At 42.0% G+C, this 25,887-nt stretch overlaps 1 protein-coding gene across 1 annotated transcript; it reads left to right on the plus strand.

Annotated features, from left to right (window-relative positions):
- Nucleotides 1-25,590, plus strand: MAT1A (methionine adenosyltransferase 1A). The gene is made up of 9 exons (XM_065408206.1): nucleotides 1-94; nucleotides 9,770-9,847; nucleotides 14,330-14,452; nucleotides 16,770-16,882; nucleotides 20,790-20,933; nucleotides 21,757-21,975; nucleotides 24,065-24,247; nucleotides 24,792-24,925; nucleotides 25,482-25,590. Exons 1-9 carry the CDS (start codon nucleotides 1-3, stop codon nucleotides 25,588-25,590), a joined length of 1,197 nt encoding a protein of 398 aa, XP_065264278.1.
- Nucleotides 25,591-25,887: the final 297 nt, after the last annotated feature.

A 25,887-nucleotide genomic window follows, 5' to 3' on the forward strand; every position in this document is an offset into this window, starting at 1 on the left:
ATGAATGGACCGGTGGATGGCTTATGTGACCACACTGTAAATGATGAAGGTGCTTTCATGTTCACATCAGAGTCTGTGGGAGAAGGGCATCCAGGTAAGTAACTGGCTGCAGGGGTACAGACAAGTCAGAATATTTTCAATTAAATTCTGTTTAAGAAAGTCTGGCCAAGAATCCAGTCAATATCAGTATTATCATACGGGGCGGTGGTGATGGTGGAGTATTTTTCCACTGGATGCTTATCCATTTAGACTTAAAAATGCTGGTGGTTATGATGCTGCTGCAGGATATGGTGAGTTGCCACTCTAATTCATATCTGTGAACTGGCTGTGTGTTCCTTCCATGTGGCAATTTGCTCTTGTTTCTGCTTGTTTATTTTGCATCTTTCTTTCAGCAGATTACATTTGATAGCCTGCATCTCTGATAGCCTCAAGTTTCACACATGTTGAGTTCCACAACCTTGAAGTTTTGTGAAACTCTCCTGCATACATGTTCTGCCATAAAACTGCCAGTCACAATGACAGGAATATCTCTGAGCAGGCTATTTCAAAACCGTTAAAAATGAAAGGCCCCATCAGCTATGCATGGCAGCCCCCCGATTCCCCTCCCCCATGATCTGTTTTTTGTTAAAACATATGGGATTGCTTAAGCAGGCAGTGGACAGTTATTTGCTAAACTTTATGTATTGTCAGCAGATTTTAATTTAATTTAATTTGAAAACAAATGATCATCTGCCATAAACATGCAGTTTGTTTCCTACAAATAATGCTAGAGGACAATGACCTATTTGATGTCCTTTAAAGTGTATTTTAGAAAACCATTTTGCATCCTCTAACTTTTGCCATGACAATGCCTTCCAGGTCTATGCACTTACTTGGATTATATAAGGGTGAATAATGAAATTGGACATGGGGTGGGGTGCGGATGACCTATCTGATAAGAAGAAAAGGATCAGTGTCAAAACCAAAACCATATCTGCTTTTATGCTTCTCCAATTTTTGCTCACCTCCATAATATTAACTGGCTACTACAGGTCAAATCCTCGGCTGATGCAAACAGGATTATCTCTGTTGACTTCAATGGAGCTATGCCAGTTTACAGTGTCTGGTGATCTTTCCCAATTGTCAGTGGCTGATGTAACAAGACCAAGAAACAATGACACACAACTGAAGGGTAGGTTCCACCATAGTGTTTGCTCAGCAACTATAGAACACATGCGATTAATAGCACCAAGAGTCTTATGTTATTCGAAAGAAGGCTTTTTAATTTAAAGCAACACTCTCAAGGATGATGGGTCCAAAATGTCTCTTAATTATTTTTTAATTCCCTCAGTCAGTGATGGTGAGCCTCCAAGCATTTGGAGATTTGGTTCAGATAAATACCCGAAAGTGCTTCACTTAGCTTCTTTCCCTTTCACCTTTTATTCTGTCTCCTATTCTTTGTCCTGATCCATCTTTAAGCTTAACTGACCCTCAAATTCCTTTCCTCATCTCCAAAAGTCCCTCTCTCAGCTTCCAAGGGCTTCACTGATGTCCTCCTCCCTCTTGCAGTTCCCAGCATCACTTTAATCCCCCAGTTCCCTTTCTGATCACCAGGAGGACTAACTGCACCACTGGTGATTTTTCATTGAGTATTCAGGTTTGTCTCTCTCCCCGCTGAACTCTCTGGCTATTTAAAGCTCCCACATTTCATGGCTTCCTGGGTAACTGGAACTTTCTCAGGTCTTAGGAAAACCTAGGGATTTATAAGATTTGTGGACAGCATCTCCCCCAGCAGCGATTGCCAGATCTCCAAAGGTCTCAACTTGCATTTCTGTGAAGAAAGGAGGCTTGTTGTAGATTTAAAAAAGAGAGAGCAGGAAGGTGAAACATGCCAGGGCTTTCTGAATTCCGCCATATACAAATATTTGGGTTTATTTGGTTCAAGTCAATGTTTGAGCTAACGTATGGGCCAATGTTTGTTCTTTCCAAAACAACAGACCCATCCTCATATATAACAGTGTGAAAAACAATGATTCCTCCCAAACAAGAGTCAACAGGCTTCCAGATTGGGGCAGCCAAGGGTGGCACCAAGACACCCTTTGCAGCTCCCTGATTCTGGGGCTCTATCATACTCCAGCTGTCAATGGCCTCTTGGGGCTGTTCTGGCTGCTGGAGGTCAGCAGGATGCAGTTGCATCCTAGTCAAAACCCTCTTTTCCCCAGCTATGCTTCTACACAGGCCCACGGGGAGGTGATGTAGGAGCTGCAACATTAGCCTTAGGTTATCCAAGAATTTCTCTGTGTCAGCTGGCCGTGTAAGCTAGGCTTAAGTCTGTTTTCTGCAGATTTCACTGTGCAGCCAAACTGACTTGACGCAGACGCATGAGTGGAGCAAAGCAGACTTAACAGGGCTGAGGATCTGCTCTAAGGTCTGTAGAGGGGCGTCCGATGGGAGAACACTATCAAATATATCAGACTAAATTCTTAAATTCTACCTTTTGCAAGTGTGTTCTTTTTACATTTGTTAATTGCTCAACCCACTGAACCTGTATTAAAATACAGGTTTCCCCCCAGTTTTCATAGAACACTGAATTTGTTACACTACAGTAATATCCACTGCAATAGACTCATGACATAGTCTTTTACAAGAATATGAATTTGCTCCAGGATCTCAAGTTTGCTGAGTGTTAATGTTAAAAAATAAGCTTCCTTGAATGCATTCATTCTAGCTAGGTGTCTGTATAGAACTGACGAAAGTAATGTATATGGTAAACTTCCCAGGCACTGTTAGGAAATATCAAATACTGCCAAGTTGGAGTTGTGCAAACAGCAAGTGAGAGCACTTCGTAACAGAAGTCAGAGGCAGTCCGGGGAGCACTTATACATTATAAAGCACTGAAACAGATGAGCATTTGTTACCTGTAAATACATTTAATTTTGTGATCAGGGAAGAAGAGGAATTAGTTACACAATTTTAATTAAAGATGAGCCAAACCAAATGCCCAGCTCTGAATGCCCACAGCCTCTCAAGACGTTTGGATCCAGATCCAGATTTGAACAAACCAGCCAAAGCTAATTTTTATTTGAAACATTAAATTAAAACTAAATAGTAAAACTGTGAAAAATCTACCATTTGAGCCACTGGGGTTGATGCCAGTGTTTACTTTGGTTTACACCTGCATGGATTTACATCCCTGATTCTTCTGTCACTTACACTGATGGAACTCTATTGTCTAAAGTGGAGTTACTCCTGAATTTTGCTTTGAGTTTCCAGTGAGAACAAGCCCAATAAGTCAAAGTATTGTAGAAATCTAAATCAGTTCTGTAAATATATAAGGTGAAACTCGGCATTCAGCTGCAAAATTGTCTGAAACCACAAATTTCTCTAGGTGGCAGCTCAAAACCATAAATCATCTTAGGTTTTCTCAAAACTAGGTTCAGGTCTGAGGCAGAGGCTGAAATACTGCCCATATAGGAGCTAACAGTAGTTTTCAGTGGGGTTGGGATTTCATCCTGAGTTTTGAGTTTGTAACTAAAACTGACACCAGTTGACTCTTACATAGTTTCTGGTTTAACTGTGAACATTTCTCTGTGATCCCTTTTAAATTTGTAATTAGCCCCTCCAGTCAATGGAATGTCTAAAATGCCCATTGTTTCTCTTGGTGCCTCTTGGAATATAAAGATTCTGTAGCACAAAGAAACATTTCTTCTGGAAAAAGAGGTGCTTAAGAATACCAGTGTGTTCTCTGCTGTGACTGATGGGAAATATTTCAGTGCTTCATAAAAGTGCTCCCAGTTTTTGATATAAAATCTAGAATGGATTCTTTGGGGGAAGTTACTATGTCAGTTGTACCAAAGTCCCCATCAGGGAGGACAGAGGAATCTTCTTTGGACATTGCACTCAATGAACTGGCTTTTGTTGAAGCTGTGTATGTATAGATCACACCATCTTTCCACACGTCTAAATAGGTATACTATTAGAATTTACCACTTACAGAATCATACTATGTACTATCTCCACAATGTTCTCTATACCCTGGGCTCTTTACAGAAATTGAAGTAATCAGAAAAAGCAAAAGGCTGGCACTGTCTACATGTGCTAATGTCACATGCACAATATTAATAAATCCAGCAGCCTAGGTTTGCTGTTGGATCCTCTAGTTGAAGGGGTGGGATTGTAACAGAGTTATAGCCCTTTTTACAGTGTTAATAGATATTTTAAATTATCATGATGATATTAATATAATAATGAATATGACAGAGTCCTCATGTTACAGATAAGGTAACATTTGATGGAAAACTTTTAGAACATTCTCTTTAGACACAGAGAGCACTAAAATGTTCACATTTCTCTTCCTCTGCTGGATACTGTGGAGACATTTGTTTGAAAAGGTATTTCATTTGTGACTGGTGATTATACCTCTCCTATCTGGACATTAGAATAATTTCCACAAAATTGTGCTTGAGAACACTCAAAGAAGTAAAGCTCCTGGACGAGATCTTTAGCTGGTGTGAACTGGACGGTTTTCCCATATAAATGTCCCTCTTAACAAGAGAGGGAGGGGAAATACAGGGAATACATTATTTATTTATTTAGATGTAATGATCTCCTGTAGCATGCTCTATGCATTACATGTATTAAAAAAAACAGATTCAGCACAAACTGTTGAGATCTGACAATAATTAATGAACTGCCGTTACACAATACTGCCAAGTAAACATTATATAATAACTCCCTGTCTCCCACCTCAGCAGCTTAACCTCTTTACAAACATCTCAGAATAAAGGTGGGCTATGCAAAAGTGGTATTTTGTTCGTAGAAGGTTAACAAACCTGGGGTCTTGTAGACTAAAGAGGAGAGTGAATTCCAAATTCCAATTCAAGCACCTCCACTAATCACAACTGCATATGGGAAGCGAGATGTTTTCTCAGGTCACCAGGTCCCAAGCCGTTTAAGATATGCTCTACTTTGAATTGTACAGGAGAACTGACTGGCCAAGAAACCCTCTGGCCAAGAAAGGGAAGCCATGCTGCATCTCTTTGATGATGGTGCATTATGCTTTGGAAGGCATTGTTCCCCCTGAGTCACAGTGCCTACCAGGTCCCAAACCTTTGGCACTTAAAACTAAACCCTCCTCTTCACCCAAAATGGCTGATGTAACTTTAAGCAGAATTGCCTCCAAACAGAACGTCTTTCAGAGTTTTCCATGAAGTTTCAGGAAGTCTTTTAAGATAAAATAATTTAAAAAAAAAGTTTCTACTAAAAATGTCCTAAGGTTTTCAACCATATTAAAACAACACCAACCAACCAACCAAAACCTTAATATTGCAAAGTAAAATGCCACAAAAAGTCAGAAAATGCAAATTCTTACAGCAGGCTTAAATTATTCACTGTGCACCTCCTGTATATTTGATGGCATTTAACAACATATACAATAATATTACTAAGCAATACATTTAACAAAGAGAACAGAAATGCAAAGTATTGCATATATTCTGTGTGGCTGAATTCATGTTTATGTAAGTATCCTCACTTTTACACTTTTGACTTTTTTTCATTTAAACAGTGCAGCCTTAATGTTGCATTGGCATAGTCTTTTAACTTAACAATCCTGTGTATTTTGTAAAATATAAACAATAGAACAGGAGGAAACGTGGGGAGGGTGTGGAAACACTTTCTACTGCCACCTTTATGAGTATAGGGCTGATGGAAAGTTGGGGTTTTGACAAAATGAAAATTTTTGTGGAAAATGCTTTCCCCAACTTTAAAAAAAAAAATTGTCAGAAAACTGCATTTTTTGGGCTGAAAACGGAATTTTTTCAGATTTTGGCAGATTTTAGATGAAACTTTCAAGTTTTTGTTGAAATTCTTCAGTTTTTGGTTGTTGAAAATCAAAAACATCTCATTTTTTTAATGAAAAGTCAAAATCTTGTCTGGACCCGTCCCATTTTCCGATCAGTTCAAATTGGGAGTCTGGTAAGTACTACATGGTTTCCTTGGAATGGCACACACTTTGAAGTGTGAAAATGATATATATGCACCTTAAGTAGAATGCAGAAAAGCTGAATATTGTCTCTCAATGTGCTTCAGACCTTATCCAAAGTCCATTAAAGTACATAAATGGAAGTCTTTCCATAGATATAGTAGTATGAAATCCTTACCCAGTGGATCATAGAATATTGTAACAAGCCATATTAGCTGACCTTGTAAGGGTATCATATGTAATAAATGATAAAGTAAACATGCAGTATTCCAAACTATATGGTCTGAGAAATCTGTGATTAATAAGCTGTCCTGGGCATGTGTATCTCTTATGTCATGAACTCTGTACATAAATATGTATTTAATGATAAATATAAAATATGCAGCTGGGTTATTCATTATACCCAATCTACTCATATGGAGTAAAGTATGGAGATAATCATAATATTTGAAGCATAGTTGTAGTCAGAAAGGGTAATCTTTACAAACAACATTGAGAGTTTTAATATTAGTTTTCCATATCAGATTTGTTTACAGATCAAATGAGATTTCCAGCTACCTGTATTGTAAACTCTATCTGCAGGGCCGGCTCCAGGCACCAGACGAGAAAGCACTTGCCTGGGGCGGCACATTGTAAGGGGCGGCATTCCGGCCAATCTTGGGGCAGCACATTCCGGCCGCCCTGCCTTGGTTCTTTTTTTTTTTTTTTTTTTTGCTTTGGCAGCCCGGTCCGCAGCTCCGGAGCCCCCATCTGGCTCCCCGTGCTCCGCCAGTCCCAGCCCAGCCCTGCAGGGGCACGGACCCCGGCCCAGGGGGGCAGGAACTAGCGATCCCTGCCGCTCACCGTGCCGCCGGGCTCCCCGGGACATGCCACTCCCTGCCGCCTGCATTGGCCTCTGCCTCCCGCGCTGCTCTGAGCCCGGCCCAGCCAAGCTGCCTTTAAAGGAGCGGCTGAGCCAGCACCTCCTGCAGCCCCCAGGGGCTCCGCCTGCCAGGCCGGGAGAGACACCCCAAGGCCGGAGGGGGGAGCCCCTCTCGCCCGGCTGCGAGGCGCCACCCTTCACCTCCCTGCGAGCCACCTTGACCGCCCTCCATGTGCTCCTTGTGGCTGCTGTTTTTTGTTGTTGTTTGTTTTTTGCTTCGGCAGTCCGGCACCCTTTTTTTTGCTTGGGGCGGCAAAAAAGCTAGAGCCGGCCCTGTCTATCTGGGAATGGAAAACCAAGCTGGGTTCTCTGCAGCCTTTTGCATCATAACAAACATTCAGCATTTCACAATTAGCTGGCAGTTTTGATGATGATGCATGAGACATAATAGTGTCCACCTTGCCCTACCCTAGTTATATTGGCTCTGCAGCACTGCTGATGGCAGTAAAATCTAATTTGTTTCAATGAAACAATCACTCGATGATTACTTGTTCTGTTCATTCCCTCTGAAGCACCTGACATTACTGTCGGAAGACAGAATTCTGGGCTAGATGGACCATTGGTCTGACCCAGTGTGGCTGTTCTTATGTTCTTAAAGAAGTAGATGAGCTACAAAGACACATAGGAGAGGAAAGGGAGATATTTTTTGAAGAACCTGTTTTTCTACAACAGGAAGTAAGAAAGTGCCATATTTATTTGACTACTCACTTGGTTACGAACATATTTTAACAAGAGGTAAGGAATTTTTCAATAACTCATTTTTTCATTAAAAAATATAAGTTTTTGTTGAAACCCAAGCTGTTCACAAAACAAGGTCAGTTTGAACAAATCTCCTGACTTTAAAAAATATTGAGCTGAGAAAAAGTTTTGAAATTGTCAAAATGTCCCATTTAAAATTTTTCAAAACAAAAAGTTTCTGTTTCCAGGCTAAATGACTTTTTGTTTAGAAACTTTAGTAAATGTAGAGTAAAAAAAGTAGACGAAAAGGTCACAATTAGAATGTTAGGTTTTGAAAAGATCAAATGAAATGTTTCAATTGACCCAAACCATTTATTTTTTTGTTTTGGATTTTTACTTCATGAAATTTTTTACGATTTGGGCTTTTTGTCCTGATTAACAACATGAAATTTTTTCGATATCTTGAAAATAATTCATGGAACAGTAAAATTGTTTCCTGGCCTGCTCTAATTTTAATATTTGTCTATTTGAAATTCATTTTGGGTGAGGAGATGCACTGGCTACCTCTATCGCTCATAGAAGAGTTTTTCTGTGAGTCAGTTAAGCTTGTGAATCCAAAGACTCTTGTGGGCTGATTTTCAGATGTCTTGAGCACCTACATTCCCATTACCTTTGCTGATGTGGGGTTCAATTGTGGGGGCTTAGCATTTCTGAAAATTAAGGCATTTATTTGGACAAACTGATGTCTGTATGACAAATGTATGTCCAAGTATCTGGAGAAGACTTCACTTTATATATATATATATACGCACACCCACACAGGGTACCACTAATTTGCAGACATCAGCCTTTTCATTAAAATACTAACTAAAGGAGATAAGTTAATAGTGGGGCATTTTAAGACAATTCTGTCATCAACTCTCTTAGACACTTCCTTTCCCTCTGTAGCCAGGGAAAGCTGTTTCTCTACACAATCAGCACATCTGCTAAAGGAACTCCACCTACATGATGATTGGGTTTCTGGATGAGAATTCCCAAACATAGTTCTGTTTGGACAATCTGAGATGTTCTTTTCACTCTGATAGGGTGTGGTTTTATTTATTTATTTGGTCTAGTAAACCTATGAGACTAGTGAAGGGAATCACTGACAGTGCAATTCTACCTTCAAATCACTGTCCTGTTGCCCGTATTCTCAAATTAGGGAAAAGGACTGTATGTTGTGTGTGATCCTGGTGACTCCCTATTTATCTGTTAGAAAAGTTTGTGATATTTTTATTAACTTTGGGAGAATAATGCATTCCCAGAGATGGGTAAAGCAGTAATAACATAATAATGATGTGACATATCCTGTCATATTTAGCAGCTAATAAAAAGACTTGGACAGCTGAGATCAGAAACTTAAATGGCAGAATCCAGTATATGCAAATCCTGCTAAACAGAATCACTGCTAAAACCAGGAATGTAGAATTTTAAATTAGAGACCAAAACTAATAGGTAGCTGAATTTCCTGAAATGTAGTGCATGATCATGCTGCAATTGCATTAAATAACTGAACTTATTAATAAACCGGTTGTTAGGAAAAATAAAATCCTATTGAGTAAGATGAGGCAAACTACCATTTTCTGGCTGGGGGAAACTGGCTGTTCCAGATGCTGCCCTTTCTATTGTGGATACAACTTTTATTAATATGCTTTATTTATTTGGAGATCTACGGATGTTTATAATTTCTTTAAAGATTTTTTAACGTCTCTTTCTTAGGCTTTAACTGCTGTATTACCTAGAAATCTATTATACTCTCTGTAGGACTGGAGGGGGTCATCTTAAAAGCTGAAAATTGTCTTGTTGGAAAGACTGTCCCCATCATTTTTCACCCTTAATTCACAGGCAAAACTGGCAGGTAAAGTTGCATTCAGTGCTAATTTACATCACCAAATAAATACCATACGGCATCTGATGCTGAACAGGTTGAGGCACCATCACTGTGTATCTTCTTTGCCCGGACAATGTGTCATAGGGATTTTAAAATCTATATAAGCTTAGAAACTACAGTAATGGGGCCATATAAGTATGCTAGCTAGCTAGCTAGACAGATAGGTGATAAGCCAAAAACAGCTCCACAAACTATTTTCTACTTCATTGTGATGTCAACAGTCCATATTTTCTGTAGAGAACACTGTTTTTAGACACATTGCTCTGTTCTCTTTCAGATAAGATCTGTGATCAGATCAGTGATGCTGTGCTAGATGCCCATCTTCAACAAGATCCAGATGCCAAGGTTGCTTGTGGTAAGGACACACATTTTCTTCTTGCACTTAGACTAGATGGAAAAGTGCTTGTAATTTTCCCTTTGTAATGTGTAAATGTAGGAGGTTGATGGCAACATGTGCCCGTTCATTTTTTATTCTAATTATTGTGTTCAAAAATATATGTACAGTAACTCCTCACTTAAAGTTGTCCCGGTTAACGTTGTTTTGTTGTTACGTTGCTGATCAATTAGAGAACATGCTCGTTTAAAGTTGAGCAATGCTCCCTTATAACGTTGTTTGGCAGCCGCCTGCTTTGTCCACTGCTTGCAGAAAGAGCAGCCCATTAGAGCTAGCTGGTGGGGGCTTGGAATCAGGGTGGACTGGCAGCCCCCCCATCAGCTCCCTGCTCCCTTAAGTTCCCTGTGCGGCAGCCGCCCAGCAGGCTATCAATTGCTGGCAGTTCTGCTGTCCCTCCCCGCACTGCCATGTTCTGGTGCTGTCCTTTGCCTTGGAGCTGCTCCTGGGAGCCTCCTGCTAGCTGTGCAGGGGCGGGGGGGAGGGAGGGAGAAGAAGGGGACTAATGTTAGGGTGTCCCCCTCCCCCCTGCTCCTGCCCCTCGCTTACCCCATTTCCATAGAGCAGGGTGGGGACATGACAGGGCTCAGGACGGAGGGAGCGTGCTGGCAGCAGGGGCTGTCTGAACTTGCTGATCTACTTAAAAAGGCAATGTACTTAGAGTGGTGTCAGTGTACTTAAAGGGGAAATGCGCATCTCTCTCTCACACACACAGGGTGTGTGTCTCTGTCTCTCTCTGCCATGCTGTCTCCCCTCCCTCCATTTGTGCTGCCTTGTAGAGTGTGAGGCTACATTAACAAAAATGTGTTAACCCTTGAGGGCTCAGCTGTTCTAGTTCATCATTTAGCAGTAAGGCATTCCCTGGGAAATATCCCACCCTCTTCCATCCTATGACTTCACCAACTCAACCAAGCTTCACAATCATCATTGCTGTGTACAGTATTACATAAGAACATAAGAACGGCTGTACCGGGTCAGACCAAAGCTCCATCTAGCCCAGTATCCTGTCTACCGACAGTGGCCAATGCCAGGTGCCCCAGAGGGTGTGAACCTAACAGGCAGTGATCAAGTGATCTCTCTCCTGCCATCCATCTCCATCCTCTGACAAACAGAGGCTAGGGACACCATTCCTTACCCATCCTGGCTAATAGCCATTAATGAATTAACCACCATGAATTTATCCAGTTCTTTTAAACGCTGTTATAGTCCTAGCCTTCACAACCTCCTCAGGTAAGGAGTTCCACAAGTTGACTGTGCGCTATGTGAAGAACTTCCTTTTATTTGTTTTAAACCTGCTGCCTATTAATTTCATTTGGTGACCCCTTGTTCTTGTATTATGGGAATAAGTAAATAACTTTTCCTTATCCACTTTCTCCACATCACTCATGATTTTATATACCTCTATCATATCCCCCCTTAGTCTCCTCTTTTCCAAGCTGAAAAGTCCTAGCCTCTTTAATCTCTCCTCATATGGGACCCGTTCCAAACCCCTAATCATTTTAGTTGCCCTTTTCTGAACCTTTTCTAGTGCCTGTATATCTTTTTTGAGATGAGGAGACCACATCTGTATGCAGTATTCAAGATGTGAGCGTACCATTGATTTATATAAGGGCAATAATATATTCTCTGTCTTATTCTCTATCCCCTTTTTAATGATTCCTAACATCCTGTTTGCTTTTTTGACCGCCTCTGCACACTGCGTGGACATCTTCAGAGAACTATCCACAATGACTCCAAGATCTTTTTCCTGACTCATTGTAGCTAAATTAGTCCCCATCATATTGTATGTATAGTTGGGGTTAATTTTTTCCAGTGTGCATTACTTTACATTTATCCACATTAAATTTCATTTGCCATTTTGTTGCCCAATCCCTTAGTTTTGTGAGATCTTTTTGAAGTTCTTCACAGTCTGCTTTGGTCTTAACTATCTTTAGCAGTTTAGTATCATCTGCAAACTTTGCCACCTCACTGTTTACCCCTTTCTCCAGATCATTTATGAATAAGTTGAATAGGATTGCTCTGAGGACTGACCCTTGGGGAACACCACTAGTTACCCCTCTCCATTCTGAGAATTTACCATTAATTCCTACCCTTTGTAGGAATTTTAACCAGTTCTCAATCCATGAAAGGACCAGTTCTCAATCCATGAAAGGACCTTCTCTTTTATCCCATGACAGCTTAATTTATGTAAGAGCCTTTGGTGAGGGACCTTGTCAAAGGCTTTCTGGAAATCTGGAAATTTAAGTACACTATGTCCACTGGATCCCCCTTGTCCACGTGTTTGTTGACCCCTTCAAAGAACTCTAATAGATTAGTAAGACACGATTTCCCTTTACAGAAACCATGTTGACTATTGCTCAACAGTTTATGTTTTTCTATGTGTCTGACAATTTTATTCTTAATTCTATTGTTTCGACTAATTTGTCTGGTACCGACGTTAGACTTACCGGTCTGTAATTGCCGGGATCACCTCTAGAGCCCTTTTTAAATATTGGTGTTACATTATCTAACTTCCAGTCATTGGGTACAGAAACCGATTTAAAGGACAGGTTACAAACCTTAGTTAATAGTTCTGCAACTTCACATTTGAGTGCTTTCAGAACTCTTGGGTGAATGCATCTGGTCCCGGTGACTTGTTAATGTTGAGTTTATCAATTAATTCCAAAACCTCCTCTAGTGACACTTCAATCTGTGACAGTTCCTCAGATTTGTCACCTACAAAAGCCAGCTCAGGTTTGGGAATCTCCCTAACATCCTCAGCCGTGAAGACTGAAGCAAAGAATCCATTTAGTTTCTCCACAATGACTTTATCGTCTTTAAGCACTCTTTTTGTATCTCGATCATCAAGGGGCCCCACTGGTTATTTAGCAGGCTTCCTGCTTCTGATGTACTTAAAAAACATTTTGTTATTACCTTTGGAGTTATTGGCTAGCCGTTCTTCAAACTCCTCTTTGGCTTTTCTTATTACATTCTTGCACTTAATTTGGCAGCGTTTATGCTCCTTTCTATTTGTCTCACTAGGATTTGACTTCCACTTTTTAAAGGAAGTCTTCTCTCACTGCTTCTTTTACATGGTTGTTAAGCCACGGTGGCTCTTTTTTAGTTCTTTTAGTGTGTTTCTTAATTTGGGGTATACATTGTTTGTTTAAAACTTATACTGTGTGTTTGTGTGTTTGTGTGTGTGTGTGTGTATATATATATATAGTCTTTTTGTCTGGTGAAAAAAATTTCCCTGGAACGTAACCCCCCATTTACATTAATTCTTATGGGGAAATTGGATTCGCTTAACATTGTTTAGCTTAAAGTCGCATTTTTCAGGAACATAACTACAACGTTAAGCGAGGAGTTACTATACAGCAAAATGAAAAAGATCTGAACAAACAATTCTACAGTGTCACTACATTGTTTCTCAAAGAAATTTTGAAAGTACATTGTGTTCGAGGACTGTAGCAAGAGCCTAAAATAACCAAACCAATGGTAGAAATAACTTTTTAAATGTAATTAGTATTCCAGAGGAAAAGAGATTTAATTCCACTACCGTCGATCGTCCAAAGAACCCGTGACCATTTGTAGCAAAGTACACTTATTTGGCTTTATAGATACTTTAAATTTTTCATTGCTAACTCTAGGTGTTTTCCTGACAGCTCATCATAAAGAAAAATGTTTTAACCGGTTTTGGTTATGTCTGCCATTTGTTGTTATTAACATGTTGAAACTGCTGAAATTTGACCCTCAGTGAGCAAGTCAGCAAAATGTCTCCAAATTCTCAGATTTGTAAATGGCCAATGCCATCATTTTCATGATGGAAATGACCCATTTTCCCCTCAACCTTTACACCTGAGGTTGATATTTGGCATTTGGCCTGTGTTCAACGTAAGTCCCACTTAAGATCTCAAAACAGAGTTTAACTGGGGCTCGTGCAAACTTGGCCTTGTGCATTCATGAAAAAACAGCCACCAGTTTTTGTCTCTCTGGCCCAGTTCCTCAACCGTGGTGCTTAACTCCCGTTGGAAATAATAGGAGACAGGGTCTTTGAAGATCTGGATCTTTGAAGATCTGGAGGCAAGGTTGCAAACCAGTGGGCCATTAGTGTGGTTTGTTGGGCCCAAACTTACTCCATAAGCAGAGTAGAAGGATGTTTTTCTGGTTAAGGCACTGGAATGATGCTCTGGAATCTCAGTTCAGTTCCTACATTGCCCCAAACTTCCTGTATGACCTTGAGCAAGTCACCAAATCACCTCAAGGAGTGTAATGAGGATAAATGGATTCATGTGTGAGGAACTAATACTATGGAGATGGGAGTGATAACTACCTATATTATTTGTATTCAGTAGGGGCTGTTCAGAATTCACCATTGCCAGAAGCGGAGTTATTTGCAATAGCATGTTGAGTTATCCAGCCCTCCCTTATCCCTTTTCCTTCTTTCTGTCTTCCTGCTCTCTGTAGAGACAGTGTGTAAAACAGGGATGGTGCTGCTCTGTGGGGAGATCACATCCCTCGCCGTTGTCGACTATCAGCGAGTAGTTCGAGACACAATTAAGCAAATCGGCTATGATGATTCAGCTAAAGGTTGGTGCAAAAAATTCCAGGAATCCTGTTTCTTGCCAACATGGTGTGCTGGTCAGTGAGTAGCTGCAGAACAGGTCTGTCTCCATTTGCATACTTGTGCTTCTGCAAGCCTGATCAACTCATATGTCTTGGCTAGGAGCTGCTCAAACATTGTCATGAGAGAAACATTCTGACTCCATCACATACCGAGGAGAAACTATTCACTGTATGGTTAAAGCACATACAGCAGGAAAAGGCAGCTAGGATATTTTTTTGAACTGGAGCATGTTTAATAGATTCATAGATTCTAGGACTGGAAGGGACCTCGAGAGGTCATCGAGTCCAATCCCCTGCCCTCATGGCAGGACCAAATACTGTTGGCTGTGTAGTGGGGCAGGCACCCTGCTCTGGCCCTGAAAGGGTTAAAAGCCAACCCTTGGAGAGGGCTGGGGCTGAGAGCCAATAAGAATAGGCTAATTGGGAAGGCAGCCACAGCTGGGGCCACACCCAATTAGGCCACAGCTGGCCCTATAAAAGGGCTGTGAGCCAGGAGCTGAGTCTCTCTCTCTCCAGCCTTAGAGGAAGAAGGACCCGGCTGCCTGGGAGCTCAGGGAACAGAGCAGGGCTGGGGAAAGGTAAGAGGAGCTCCAGCCTGGTAAATCCCCAAGCTGCAGGCCTTGCTAAAAGGCTAAAACAGGTACTGCAGAGACTGCAGCCTGGGCTTAGGCAGAGGCAGCTGGTCTGACCCCCCTTGCCAATGATGAGTGGCCTTTACAGACTGCAGTTTGCCCCAGTGAGAGGGGGCTAGATGACGACTGGCAGTAGCCACTGAGGCAAGGTGGGTGAGAGGGCTGGGGGTTCCCCTGGGAGGGGAGACCCAGAGCATGGTGGGGTACTACTGGGGCAGAACCCTGAGGTAAAGGGCACCGGAGTCTGGGAGGGACACGGGGGCCTGAGGCTGGTGAGCCACTGGCCAACAGAGGGTGCTCTGAGCTGGACAAGAGCTAATTCCTGAGAAGACCAGCAGGAGGTGCTGCGGTGGTGAGTCTCACTTCACTACAGGCAAAGTAGCTGATAATTTGTGCTATAGAATTTACTTCTCAGTTTAACTCCTTGCAACTTGCATGTTGTTCAAATGACCAACCAGACTAATGTAAATTGGTCAGATGGAGTGGAAATAGAAGACTTTGTGAATTTGTATTATTTATTATTATTATTTAATGATTATTATGTATTACTGTAGAACCTAGGGACTGCAATCATAGCCTAGGCCCCCCCTTGTGCTAGGCGCTGTACAAACACAGAACAAAAAGACAGTCCCTACCCTGAGGTGCTTACAATCAAAGTAAATTTCATAGCACTGTGGAGTGTATTAATGATGCAAAAAAGTGTTTTAAATCCGAGATACATTTCAACATACATTTATAGAGATTGCAAACTGGATCATATTTTTTACATATTGCAAATGTTTTACAGTTGCCATGAAGATTAAGTATGTTTGTTTTACAAAAGTTTTTCTTTTTTTTTAAAGCGGTATTTCCTGGTTGATATAATCTTGTTGGTACAAGACTTCTGAAGAGAGAATGGTGGGAGAATGCTGTAAAAGCACATCTGCTAGTTGGCACCAAAGGCAGAATATTATCTAACATAATACTGCCAGATCCAGTAGTGTAGAAATCTCCTCTTTTTACCTCCTTACCACCAAAGCAGTGTGGGCCCTGTAGTGAACCCAGTCAAAAACCCTGCCCTACAGAAACTATAGGTGAAAAGCTAAAAGGGGCAGAATTGCATACAACTTTTTCCCTTATGGAATTCTTTCCCATCACAGCCTACTTAAAGGAAAGAGGGCATGGAGTGTTCTTCAAGTGGATACTTGTCTGGATGTGTATATTTGATGTATAGGTGTTTGATCCTAGATTTGGTAAGCAGCTGTCAGTAGCTGGAATTTTGGGAGAGGTGAGCATAGGGAAAAGCTGATTATCTTCTACACAACTGGGGAAGAAAATGAGAAATTCTGCAAGGACCATAGCAGCTGTGGTCATACATTTTCTCTCTTGTCATTTCCTATTTTTCATGTTGTTTGGGACTTTCCTGAGCATTGCTTTGACTAAATGCCTGTGGCCAAGCAGCTAAGAGAGATGAGACCTTGCTGTGAGGTTGAACGGAGAAGAACACATTAGAATTGTTGCATTGACAAAAATGTAAAAGCAAAGAGCAGGCAGATCCTGAGTTTTGAAGGCACTGTTGTCCAGGACTGGAATTTCTGGCATATGGTTCCATGTAGCTGTGCTTCGCTGTGAAAGGAAGTTAATTTATCCCTGTGTCTTCTTCTAAACAGGCTTCGACTACAAGACTTGCAATGTTCTGGTGGCACTGGAACAACAGTCACCTGATATTGCCCAAGGTGTTCATCTGTACAGGAATGAAGAGGATGTTGGTGCTGGTGACCAGGTAATCAAAAGTCATCCCTGTTTACAAAAACAATAGTAAAATAAAACATACTCTACAATCATCCTATCAGCTCATTAGGGCAGCCCGCTAGTACACTCCCAGCTCTGTTTACTCCCAGTGCTAGGAGAGATAGGATCACTGTATCACCTTAAAATGAAAACATTTTCTTCTGAAAAAGTCAGGGTTAGAAAGTGAGGGTTTACCCCTCCCATTGTCATATTTTCTAAATCAAAACCAGCAGGGCCGGCTCTAACTTTTTTGCTGCCCCAGGCAAAAAAAAAGAGCGCCACCCCGCCGTAACACCCCCCCCCCCAGCGCCGCACTGCTGAAACCCCCGCCCCCCGAGTGCTGCGCCGCCAAACACACCCCCCCCAGCGGCGCGCCGCGCCGGGCCGCCAAACACCCCCGCCCCCTCCGAGTGCCGTGCTGGGTCGGGCCGGGCCACCGAAACCCCAGTCCCCCCCCGAGTGCCGTGCCGCCCAACCCCCCCCCCCCCAAGGACCACCCCGCCCCACCGCACCCAAACCCCAAGCGCCAGGCCGCGCCGCATCGCCGAAACCCCCGCTCCCCCAGCGTCGCGCCGCCGAAGCCCCCGCCCCACCCGCGCCGCGCCGCTGAAACAAAAACAAACAAACAAAAAACCTCGAGCGCCGCCCCACCGAACCAAAAAAAACCAAAAACCCCCGAGCGCTCCCGCCACCCCAAGATTGGCCGCCCCTTCCAAGGTGCCGCCCCAAGCACGTGCTTGGTTGGCTGGTGCCTGGAGCCGGCCCTGAAAACCAGCATGGTCACAGTTCATGAGAGTTTGCCCAATCTCATCCTGTGCTAACACAGAATAAAATGCATATTTGTGTGAATACATTGATGGAGCTCCCATGGGACACACAGGGCAAAATTAATCACTGGTGTAACTTCTTTGACTTCAGTGGAGTTACACCAAGGACAGTTTTTGTCCACACAGGAGACCATGCAGCAGATCCTGTGCTAATCTAAATTGTCATAGCTTCGTTGTAGTCAAGGACTGTTGAAGCTAAGGATCTGGGCCCTAAAGCTTAGCAAAGTTAGCTTTTTTCAAGTATGCTTCCTAGTTCTGTCTTAGTAGGGGTTAGATTAATCAGATATTTCCTTTTGCAGCAGGACTTGCCCAGTAAGATTAAGTAAATAAATAATAAACAAAATTATATAAGATCATGCCATGTTTACATAACTTTGGAGTTTTGACGTTGTAAAGAGGTGTTCTCTGTCAAGTATAAGCAGGATGGCAGTGTTTTTTAAAATGAAGGCAATTCTGCCTGAACATTTGTAACTCACTTATTTCCCAGAGGCAGGGATCGGTTTTAGTATAATTGGCGTTCCGCATAATTAAGACTGTCCAAGTCCTATTTCTGTGAGCTGAATATCAAATGGAGATGATTACAGTTTCTCCCCAAGAACATAAAAATCCTGCAACGCCAACTGAAGCCAATATGAATGCGTGTTTAACATTTACAGTAGTTCTCATTAGCAGTAATATCTAGTTTTTGGTAATGTTGTTGAGAATTGTAATAGAACCATCATAGAGCCTTGGAACCAAAGTAATATTACCCCCAAATCCTCCTGAGGACTAAATTAACATGCATTTCTATCAGCAGATGGCCCAAATAGAAATGCATCTATGCATCTTACATGGCTCTGATTATTGCAGGAGTGGAACACCTTACAAATTTGTAAGGTATTTATCCTTGCAGCACCCTTGTGAGGTAGGGCAGTGCTATTGTCCCCATGTAACAGGTGCGGAACTGAGGCACTGAGAGACAAAATGACTAGTACCAGGTCACAGCAGGGAACTGAACTCAGGTCTCCCAAGTCCTAAGCACTTGGCCATGCTTCCTCTCTGCAGTATTTAAATAATTCCATTTATGAGCTGCCATTCCACTGAACTGCCTGACAGGAAGCAGTAACACCAAGGAAATATCCTTGCTAACTCCCAGCATTGGCCTGGTCATGCATACTGTGACAACATTCATTAATGAAAGTTTCAGACAGGGTTGTCACCTCTGATATACAAAAAACTGGGACATCTGGAATGATCCTGAGCCCATGAATCAGGCAGCTGGCAGTGTATACTGAGCACGGTTATGGATTTCTGAGGACCGCTACCACAAAAAAGGGGTGATCTTGGGAAAACACAGACAAGCGTCAGCCCTAGCCCCAAGCCCTATTTCTAACCCTATCCAGGCCACCTTACTCATTGTGAAGCTCTGCCTAAGAGAAGCAAGGCTTGGGTTCAAAATATGCCTGGATACTTTTGCATTTAGATAAATCACTCATATTATCTGGGTATAGTCCTTGCCAATAGGGTGGGTTGAAAATTTTCCATCCAAGCTGTTTAATAAAACACAAATTGCCACAGAAAAGTTTGAGGTTCTGTCAGACTTTTCAGCCAAACATTGAAAATGTTTTAACAAAAACGGAAAACTATTGGGGCAGGGACTGTCTCTGATTATGTGTTTAGGGAGTGCCTAGCACAGTGGAGGCCTGATCTCAATTGAGGCCTCTAAGGCTATGTCTACACTGCCAATTTTTTTTTTTTGCCAAAAGTTATACCACTTTTATTAAAGCACTTTAATTAAACCACTGTTGCCTGTCCACACTGCTCCTTGTGTTGCTGAAGCGCATCCATGCTAGCAGCTCTTGCAACGACCGAGAGCAGTGCACTGTGGGGAGCTATCCCACTGTGCAACTGGCTGCAGGGTGGTTTGGGAAGGGTTTCCAATGCCTCATGGGGCAGGTACAGCGTCACATGATGCAGGTTTCTCAATCCCATCATTCCATGGGCATCCTACTAGATTGCCAGCCACTTTCCAGCTGAAGTGTAGGGGGGAGAGTGTGAGACAGGGCACATGTGTGTATGGGGTGAGGGGAAGAGACAGACAGTGTATGTTGCGGGGAGAGTGAGTGTGTCGGCATGCTGTCTCCTAAATTCAGCCAGCCAGCTGAAAGCAACCTGTCCTGGGGGAGGGGGAAACCCTGACATCAGCCCCCACCTCCCTCCCTGGCTCTGCACAGAGTGTCTGTCTCTCTGTGTCTCTCTGTCTCTGTCTCTCTCTTTCTAACACACATACATCCACCCCTGCCTGCCTCTGTGTTCTTAGTGTGGGAGACAGCAGGAGCATTCCAGCCACATTAAAGATTTGCTCTGTTTCTCAGAGCAGCACAGCATGCAGGCTGTCAGAATGGAGCTTTGAAAGGGGAGGGGCACATGCAGTCACTGGAGGCATTGTGGGGCATCTCTGGAGGCCAATTACAGCGATAAAAGCAAGCAAGGTGTTTACACTGGCACTTTGGCGATAAAACATTTGCGCAAAAAGCCTTATCACTCTCGTCAAGGTGGTTTTATTACAGCACTGCAACTGAGGAGTTTCGTCACAAAAAGTGGCTTTGCAGTGTGTACACCTCTGCTGTTTCATCACCAAAAGTTGCCTTTTGGCAAAAAAAATTGGCAGTGTAGACCATCCGATGCTACAGTAACACCAATAATAATAAAAAGTAATTGTAGGGCACTCAAGTATCAGACGTGTAGCCGTGTTAGTCTGAATCTGTAAAAAGCAACAGAGGGTCCTGTGGCACCTTTAAGACTAACAGAAGTATTGGGAGCATAAGCTTTCGTGGGTAAGAACCTCACTTCTTCATCCCTTGCATCTGAAGAAGTGGGGTTCTTACCCACGAAAGCTTATGCTCCCAATACTTCTGTTAGTCTTAAAGGTGCCACAGGACCCTCTGTTGCTTTTTGTAGGGCACTGTTTGCCTCAGGTGAGATTTTTGGGGTCTCTAGGCACTTCTGTAATGCTCATATTAATAATTTAACAGGATTGAAAGCCCTGCTTGCCCCAGTGATTTAAAATCTATCCCTCCTCTCCCATTACAGGGGTTGATGTTTGGCTATGCAACAGATGAGACAGAAGAATGTATGCCTCTCACTATTGTCCTCGCTCACAAATTGAACAACAAGTTAGCAGAGCTGAGACACAGTGGTGATCTCCCTTGGCTTAGACCTGACTCTAAGACACAGGTAAATATTGCTTTCACTCAGCATGTCCCTCTGCTAAATACAGGAGCCATGGAAAGAATCCTTTCAAGTCCTGATCGCTTGCAGGCTATTAACTATCTGTCTGGTTCAGTAAAGCCACTGTTTTACCCAGAAAATCCTGGATTTCTTTTTCCAATATTTAATTACTACTATTTGTTCAGTTCAGAATGTCGTTTTAAATGGATAATCCAGGATTTCCACATTATAACATACAGTCTGACTTCAGCTTCCTACTGATTGTATGCTGAGCAGATGAACTGCTTTATATGCAATCTCTTGAGTGTCGCAAAAACTGTTAGCATGCACCTGGAAGTCTGACACATGACACTGCATAGAAGAAATATTTAACTCTTGAGTACCAGGAGCTGGGTGTTCCCTGCTGCCTGAAAACATGTCAGGAAATCTAAAGGGCAAATCTGATTCATCAGTGCCTACAAATTAAGGCTGTAGTTTTCACTGAAGGATTTAAATTTCAATGGGATTTGAGAGTCTAATTGGTTTAGGCTCCTTTGAAAATCCCAGTCTTGGTATGTATTGCTAAGGGTGTCACTGGAGAGTGCATGGTGCATAGAAGTAAAATATTTGCTTTGTACACGAGCCTTCTGAATTTGGGTCACCAATGTATTTAGCAAACGTGAAAACCATACACTTCATTCCTCACACCCATTAAACAGTTATCTCCTCATACTTTGTTGCCACAGGCACCTTCCTGTGCATCTGCTATTGTACTGCCTGGTGTGGTGTATCTATACAATACAGTAATGTATCATACAGCTGTTTCTTTTACCCCCTCGTTCATATTCAGGTCACTGTTCAGTATACCCAGAAAAATGGAGCCGTCATCCCAGTCCGTGTTCACACCATTGTGATATCTGTGCAGCATGATGAAACCATCTCGCTGGAATACATGCGCAAAACCCTGAGAGACTGTGTGATTAAACCTGTCGTTCCTGCCAAATACTTGGATGAGAAAACAATTTACCACCTTCAGCCCAGTGGGCGTTTTGTCATTGGGGGGCCACAGGTGTGTGTTTAGTTATTCTTTTGATCCTTCTGCCAATTTGCCTTTTCCCGTCATAGTGTGCTACAGATTAACTTGTGTCCTCAGCCTGTATTTCTAACAAAAGGGCACAGACTAAACACCTGTTCAGAGACCAGTCCTGCACCATTGGAGCCAATAGGAGTTTTACCACTAATTTCCATGGGAGCCAGACCAAGGCCTTAATGCACTGGATTCCAAAGAAACCTCTGAAGGCATGGTTATGTCATATACATATAAGCAAGTTGGGCCAAGTCCTACTTTGCATATTCAGTGTCCAGCCCTCTAAGGTGCTGGGCATCCTCAAATCCCATTGAGTTTAGCATCTCACAAGATCAGGCCCTCAGACTTTTCTCAGCCAAAACACTCAGTGAAGTAAATGGGACAGCCAAATATTTCAAAGCTGTTGCTTTTCAGAGGTGCTCAGCACACACAACTCTAGTTGAAATCAATGAGAGCTGTGGGTGCTTAGCACCTCTGAAAATCAGACTATTACCGGGTTTGTCCAAGAGGAGAATGGGAGGGAGAGTTTTGCCTGGTTAAGGCTTAGGAGCCAGGATTTAGAGCTTGATGTGGCATTCATCGAAGTCAATGGCAAAATTCCCATTGACTTCACTGCTGCAGGACCAGGCCTTTAGTCCAGATTTTGTGAAAAACATCCTCCTAGGCCATTGTTTGTTCCGCTTCCCCCTACAATGCTTCCTTACATAACTAGGCCAGCACCATATCCTCTTACCAGGGGCACTCCTGACTGTAGGGCCAATTTTCTGTCTATCCTAAACAGATGGTCAGACCTACTTATCCTTCATCGTTAACTTTATTGAAACCTAATGAATTTCATCTCAGGTATTTCTAGGGTGGCTGTTACCCCAGTGTACTGGTGCTTAGATATTATGGTATAAGGCATGTTGTTAAAGTTAGTTCATCATTGTACTATAACCTATACTAGAAATGTAGACTAGAAGTGGTCAGTTAATACTGCACAGCTTGTTTTATTAAGAAGCACCATCAGTATTGACAAATATTGGCCAGTGGGGATATCTGTTTTATTTGGTCATTAATATACATAATAATCAAAAACTTAAAATGACTAAGAACCCTCAAGTCATGTGCATAACTAGTTTAGATAGCCTCATATTTCTGTCACTGTTAGCCTCTTCCTCCTTCCCCAATTATCTCTGTTACTCCCGTTTGTTGCATCTCATCTTAAATTAGACTGTGAACTCCTTGGGGCAAGGACTGGGTTTTCCTGTATATCTGTACAGCACCCAGGATAATGTAAACTCAGGCCTGACAGACCTATGGGTGCTGCCATGGCACAAATTATTATTAATAACAATACCAACATATCCCTAGAGTAAAAATAAACCCACCTGAAAGTGAGTTGGTTCATTTTTAATTGTGAACATGTGTGAGGAAATCAAATACAGTATTTATTGTGACTTATTCACCCAGCTTTAGATCTTATCCAAAGCAATAGAGCCTGATCCTGCTTCCATTAAGTCAACGGAAAAAACTCCTATTGATGTCAATGGAACTTTTTATCTTGCAAGTAAATGCATCTTTTTTCAGTATGGTTCCAGTATAAAAGTCATTTTTTTAAAGCAGATACTTGGGATCTGGTGGCAGCTAAGAAAGCTTATAATATTTGCCTTTGAAAAAGGCATTAGGACATAGTGCTGGCAGAAATAGCCATCTTGCAACCTCTTTGCCTGACCGCTAAATGCTCCTTATTAATGTCTTGATCCAAAGCTCAGTGAAATCAGTGGGAGTTTTCCATTAATTCTAGTGTGCTTGGAATCTGGCCCTAAAAGAACGTACATAGCCACTGTTATGGTAATTCAATGAGATAAGTTCATTGCTACAGTTGCACCTCAAGAATGCACAAGTCACTATCTTGCTTTCTGGAAGTCTCTTTGTCTGTGAGGAACTTACTGTATTCATCAGACATTTTAAGTGTTCATTCCTTGGAGCCAGTATAATAAAATGATAGTGAAACAGTGGAATTCTTTTTTCACAAAAACGCGATTAGCTAATAAAAGCATGAGAGGTGACACTTGTTTGAATATCACAGGGTGATGCTGGCGTTACTGGTCGAAAGATCATTGTGGACACTTATGGAGGATGGGGAGCCCATGGAGGTGGTGCCTTTTCAGGCAAAGATTATACAAAGGTGGACCGGTCAGCAGCATATGCAGCCCGCTGGGTGGCCAAGTCTTTGGTGAAAGCCGGGCTGTGTCATCGTGTTCTGGTTCAAGTATGTTCCATTTTGAATCTTGTTGATTTTTGCTTTTTGAAATTTATTTATTTGTTTAAAAAACACTTCATTTTTATCTTTTCCCTGAAAAATCTGCCTTAGAAAAATGGGTTTGTGAGGGAGAGAGCTGGTGAGGTGGCCAGCACTTATCAAGCTATCCTTGGCTTGATTATGTCTGTGATAGCACAGGTGGGGAGAAATCAGAAGTTTATGGAATTCTGGAAGCTTAGCTTGGAGCTGGACTGAGTTTAAAAGGAAGATCAGGAGAAAGATCTTGTTCTGCTTAGTTCAAGATCAGAGTCACTGGGGCTTTCAGTATAGTAGCTTCCTCAGGCCTGGACTTTTTGGATAATTTACATTTTACTGGAGGTTATTCTGGATATTTACTGGATCCATCAGTCTTCTGGTATCGACTATCCCCATTAGGGGTTCTTCTTGCTGTTCTGGAGGAGGGTGTTCTGATACTACATTGTCCTGTCACACGCCCTGCTGGCCATATGAGGCTCCATCCTTGTTTTCTAACTAATGCTTTTGTCTGCCAAAGGTTTCTTATGCCATTGGAGTGGCTCAACCTCTCTCCATTTCACTGTTCACTTATGGAACTTCCCAGAAAACAGAGAAAGAGCTACTGGACATTGTGCACAAGAACTTTGATCTTCGACCTGGAGTCATTGTCAGGTAAGCATGTTGCAGGAGCACACGCATATGGAACAGTCAGAGCGAACACTTCCTGGAACTCCTCTCAAAGAAGTATAGAGGTTACAGAAGAAAAAGAGCTATTAAATCAGCCTGACCAACCTCTTGTCCTAATATAGTATTGGTCCCTATAGTACATCCCCTCTCAGAATTTGGCCCTGCATAGGGGTTACTACAGCTACATGTATGTGTTCTTTAGTATGTGGCACTGAAATAGTTTTGGCTCACAGTAATGTTACCTCATTTTTACTAGAGCTGTTTGAGAAATTGAGACTATTTTTCATAAATATTTGATTGAAAATTGGGTCAAAATTTCCATGAACTTCAATGGTTTTTGAGTCTGTCCCAAAAAGGCTTCAGACCAATCCTTATAGACACTTTCATGGTCATTATTCCATAAAACAAGTTCATTGGTACATTTGCACTTCCAAAATTCAGCCCACTTGCTGGACTGAAAGGAGGAACTAGCTTAAAACAATGATTTATAGTGTTACACTTTAGACTAAACTATTTTCTTTTCTTTTTCTTGAACACTAAGGGATTTGGATTTAAAGAAGCCAATTTATCAGAAGACTGCCTGTTATGGTCACTTTGGAAGAAATGAATTTTCATGGGAGGTGCCTAAGAAACTTGTGTTTCAACAATAATGGGTCCATCCGCAAAGCAGAAGTGAAGAAGATTCTACTAGTCAATAAGATGTTGGCAGAAATCAGCACTGACTACTCTTTATCCAGCTCAAGGAATTTCAGATTTTAAATGGACAGGATATTCTCATGGGAATTAATTCTTACTCTCAATCCTATCCTATTTCATTGTCAAAAACACTAAAGGCAGAGTCTTTTTATCATCACAAGAAGACAAAATACAGTTTATTTTACTGCTGCTATGTTGGTTCCACGGACAAAGGCAAAATCTGACTAGGACATACAAACCAACGTTTGGGC

Source organism: Emys orbicularis, chromosome 7, assembly GCF_028017835.1.
Source record: "Emys orbicularis isolate rEmyOrb1 chromosome 7, rEmyOrb1.hap1, whole genome shotgun sequence".
In the NCBI taxonomy this organism is placed as follows: domain Eukaryota; kingdom Metazoa; phylum Chordata; order Testudines; family Emydidae; genus Emys; species Emys orbicularis.

Coding starts and splice junctions, on each gene's coding strand:
- MAT1A (XM_065408206.1), top strand. CDS start 1: ATGAATGGACCGGTGGATGGCTTATGTGACCACACTGTAAATGATGAA. Junction 14,453..16,769: donor CTATGATGATTCAGCTAAAG/GTTGGTGCAAAA, acceptor TCTTCTAAACAG/GCTTCGACTACAAGACTTGC. Junction 21,976..24,064: donor TTGTCATTGGGGGGCCACAG/GTGTGTGTTTAG, acceptor TGAATATCACAG/GGTGATGCTGGCGTTACTGG.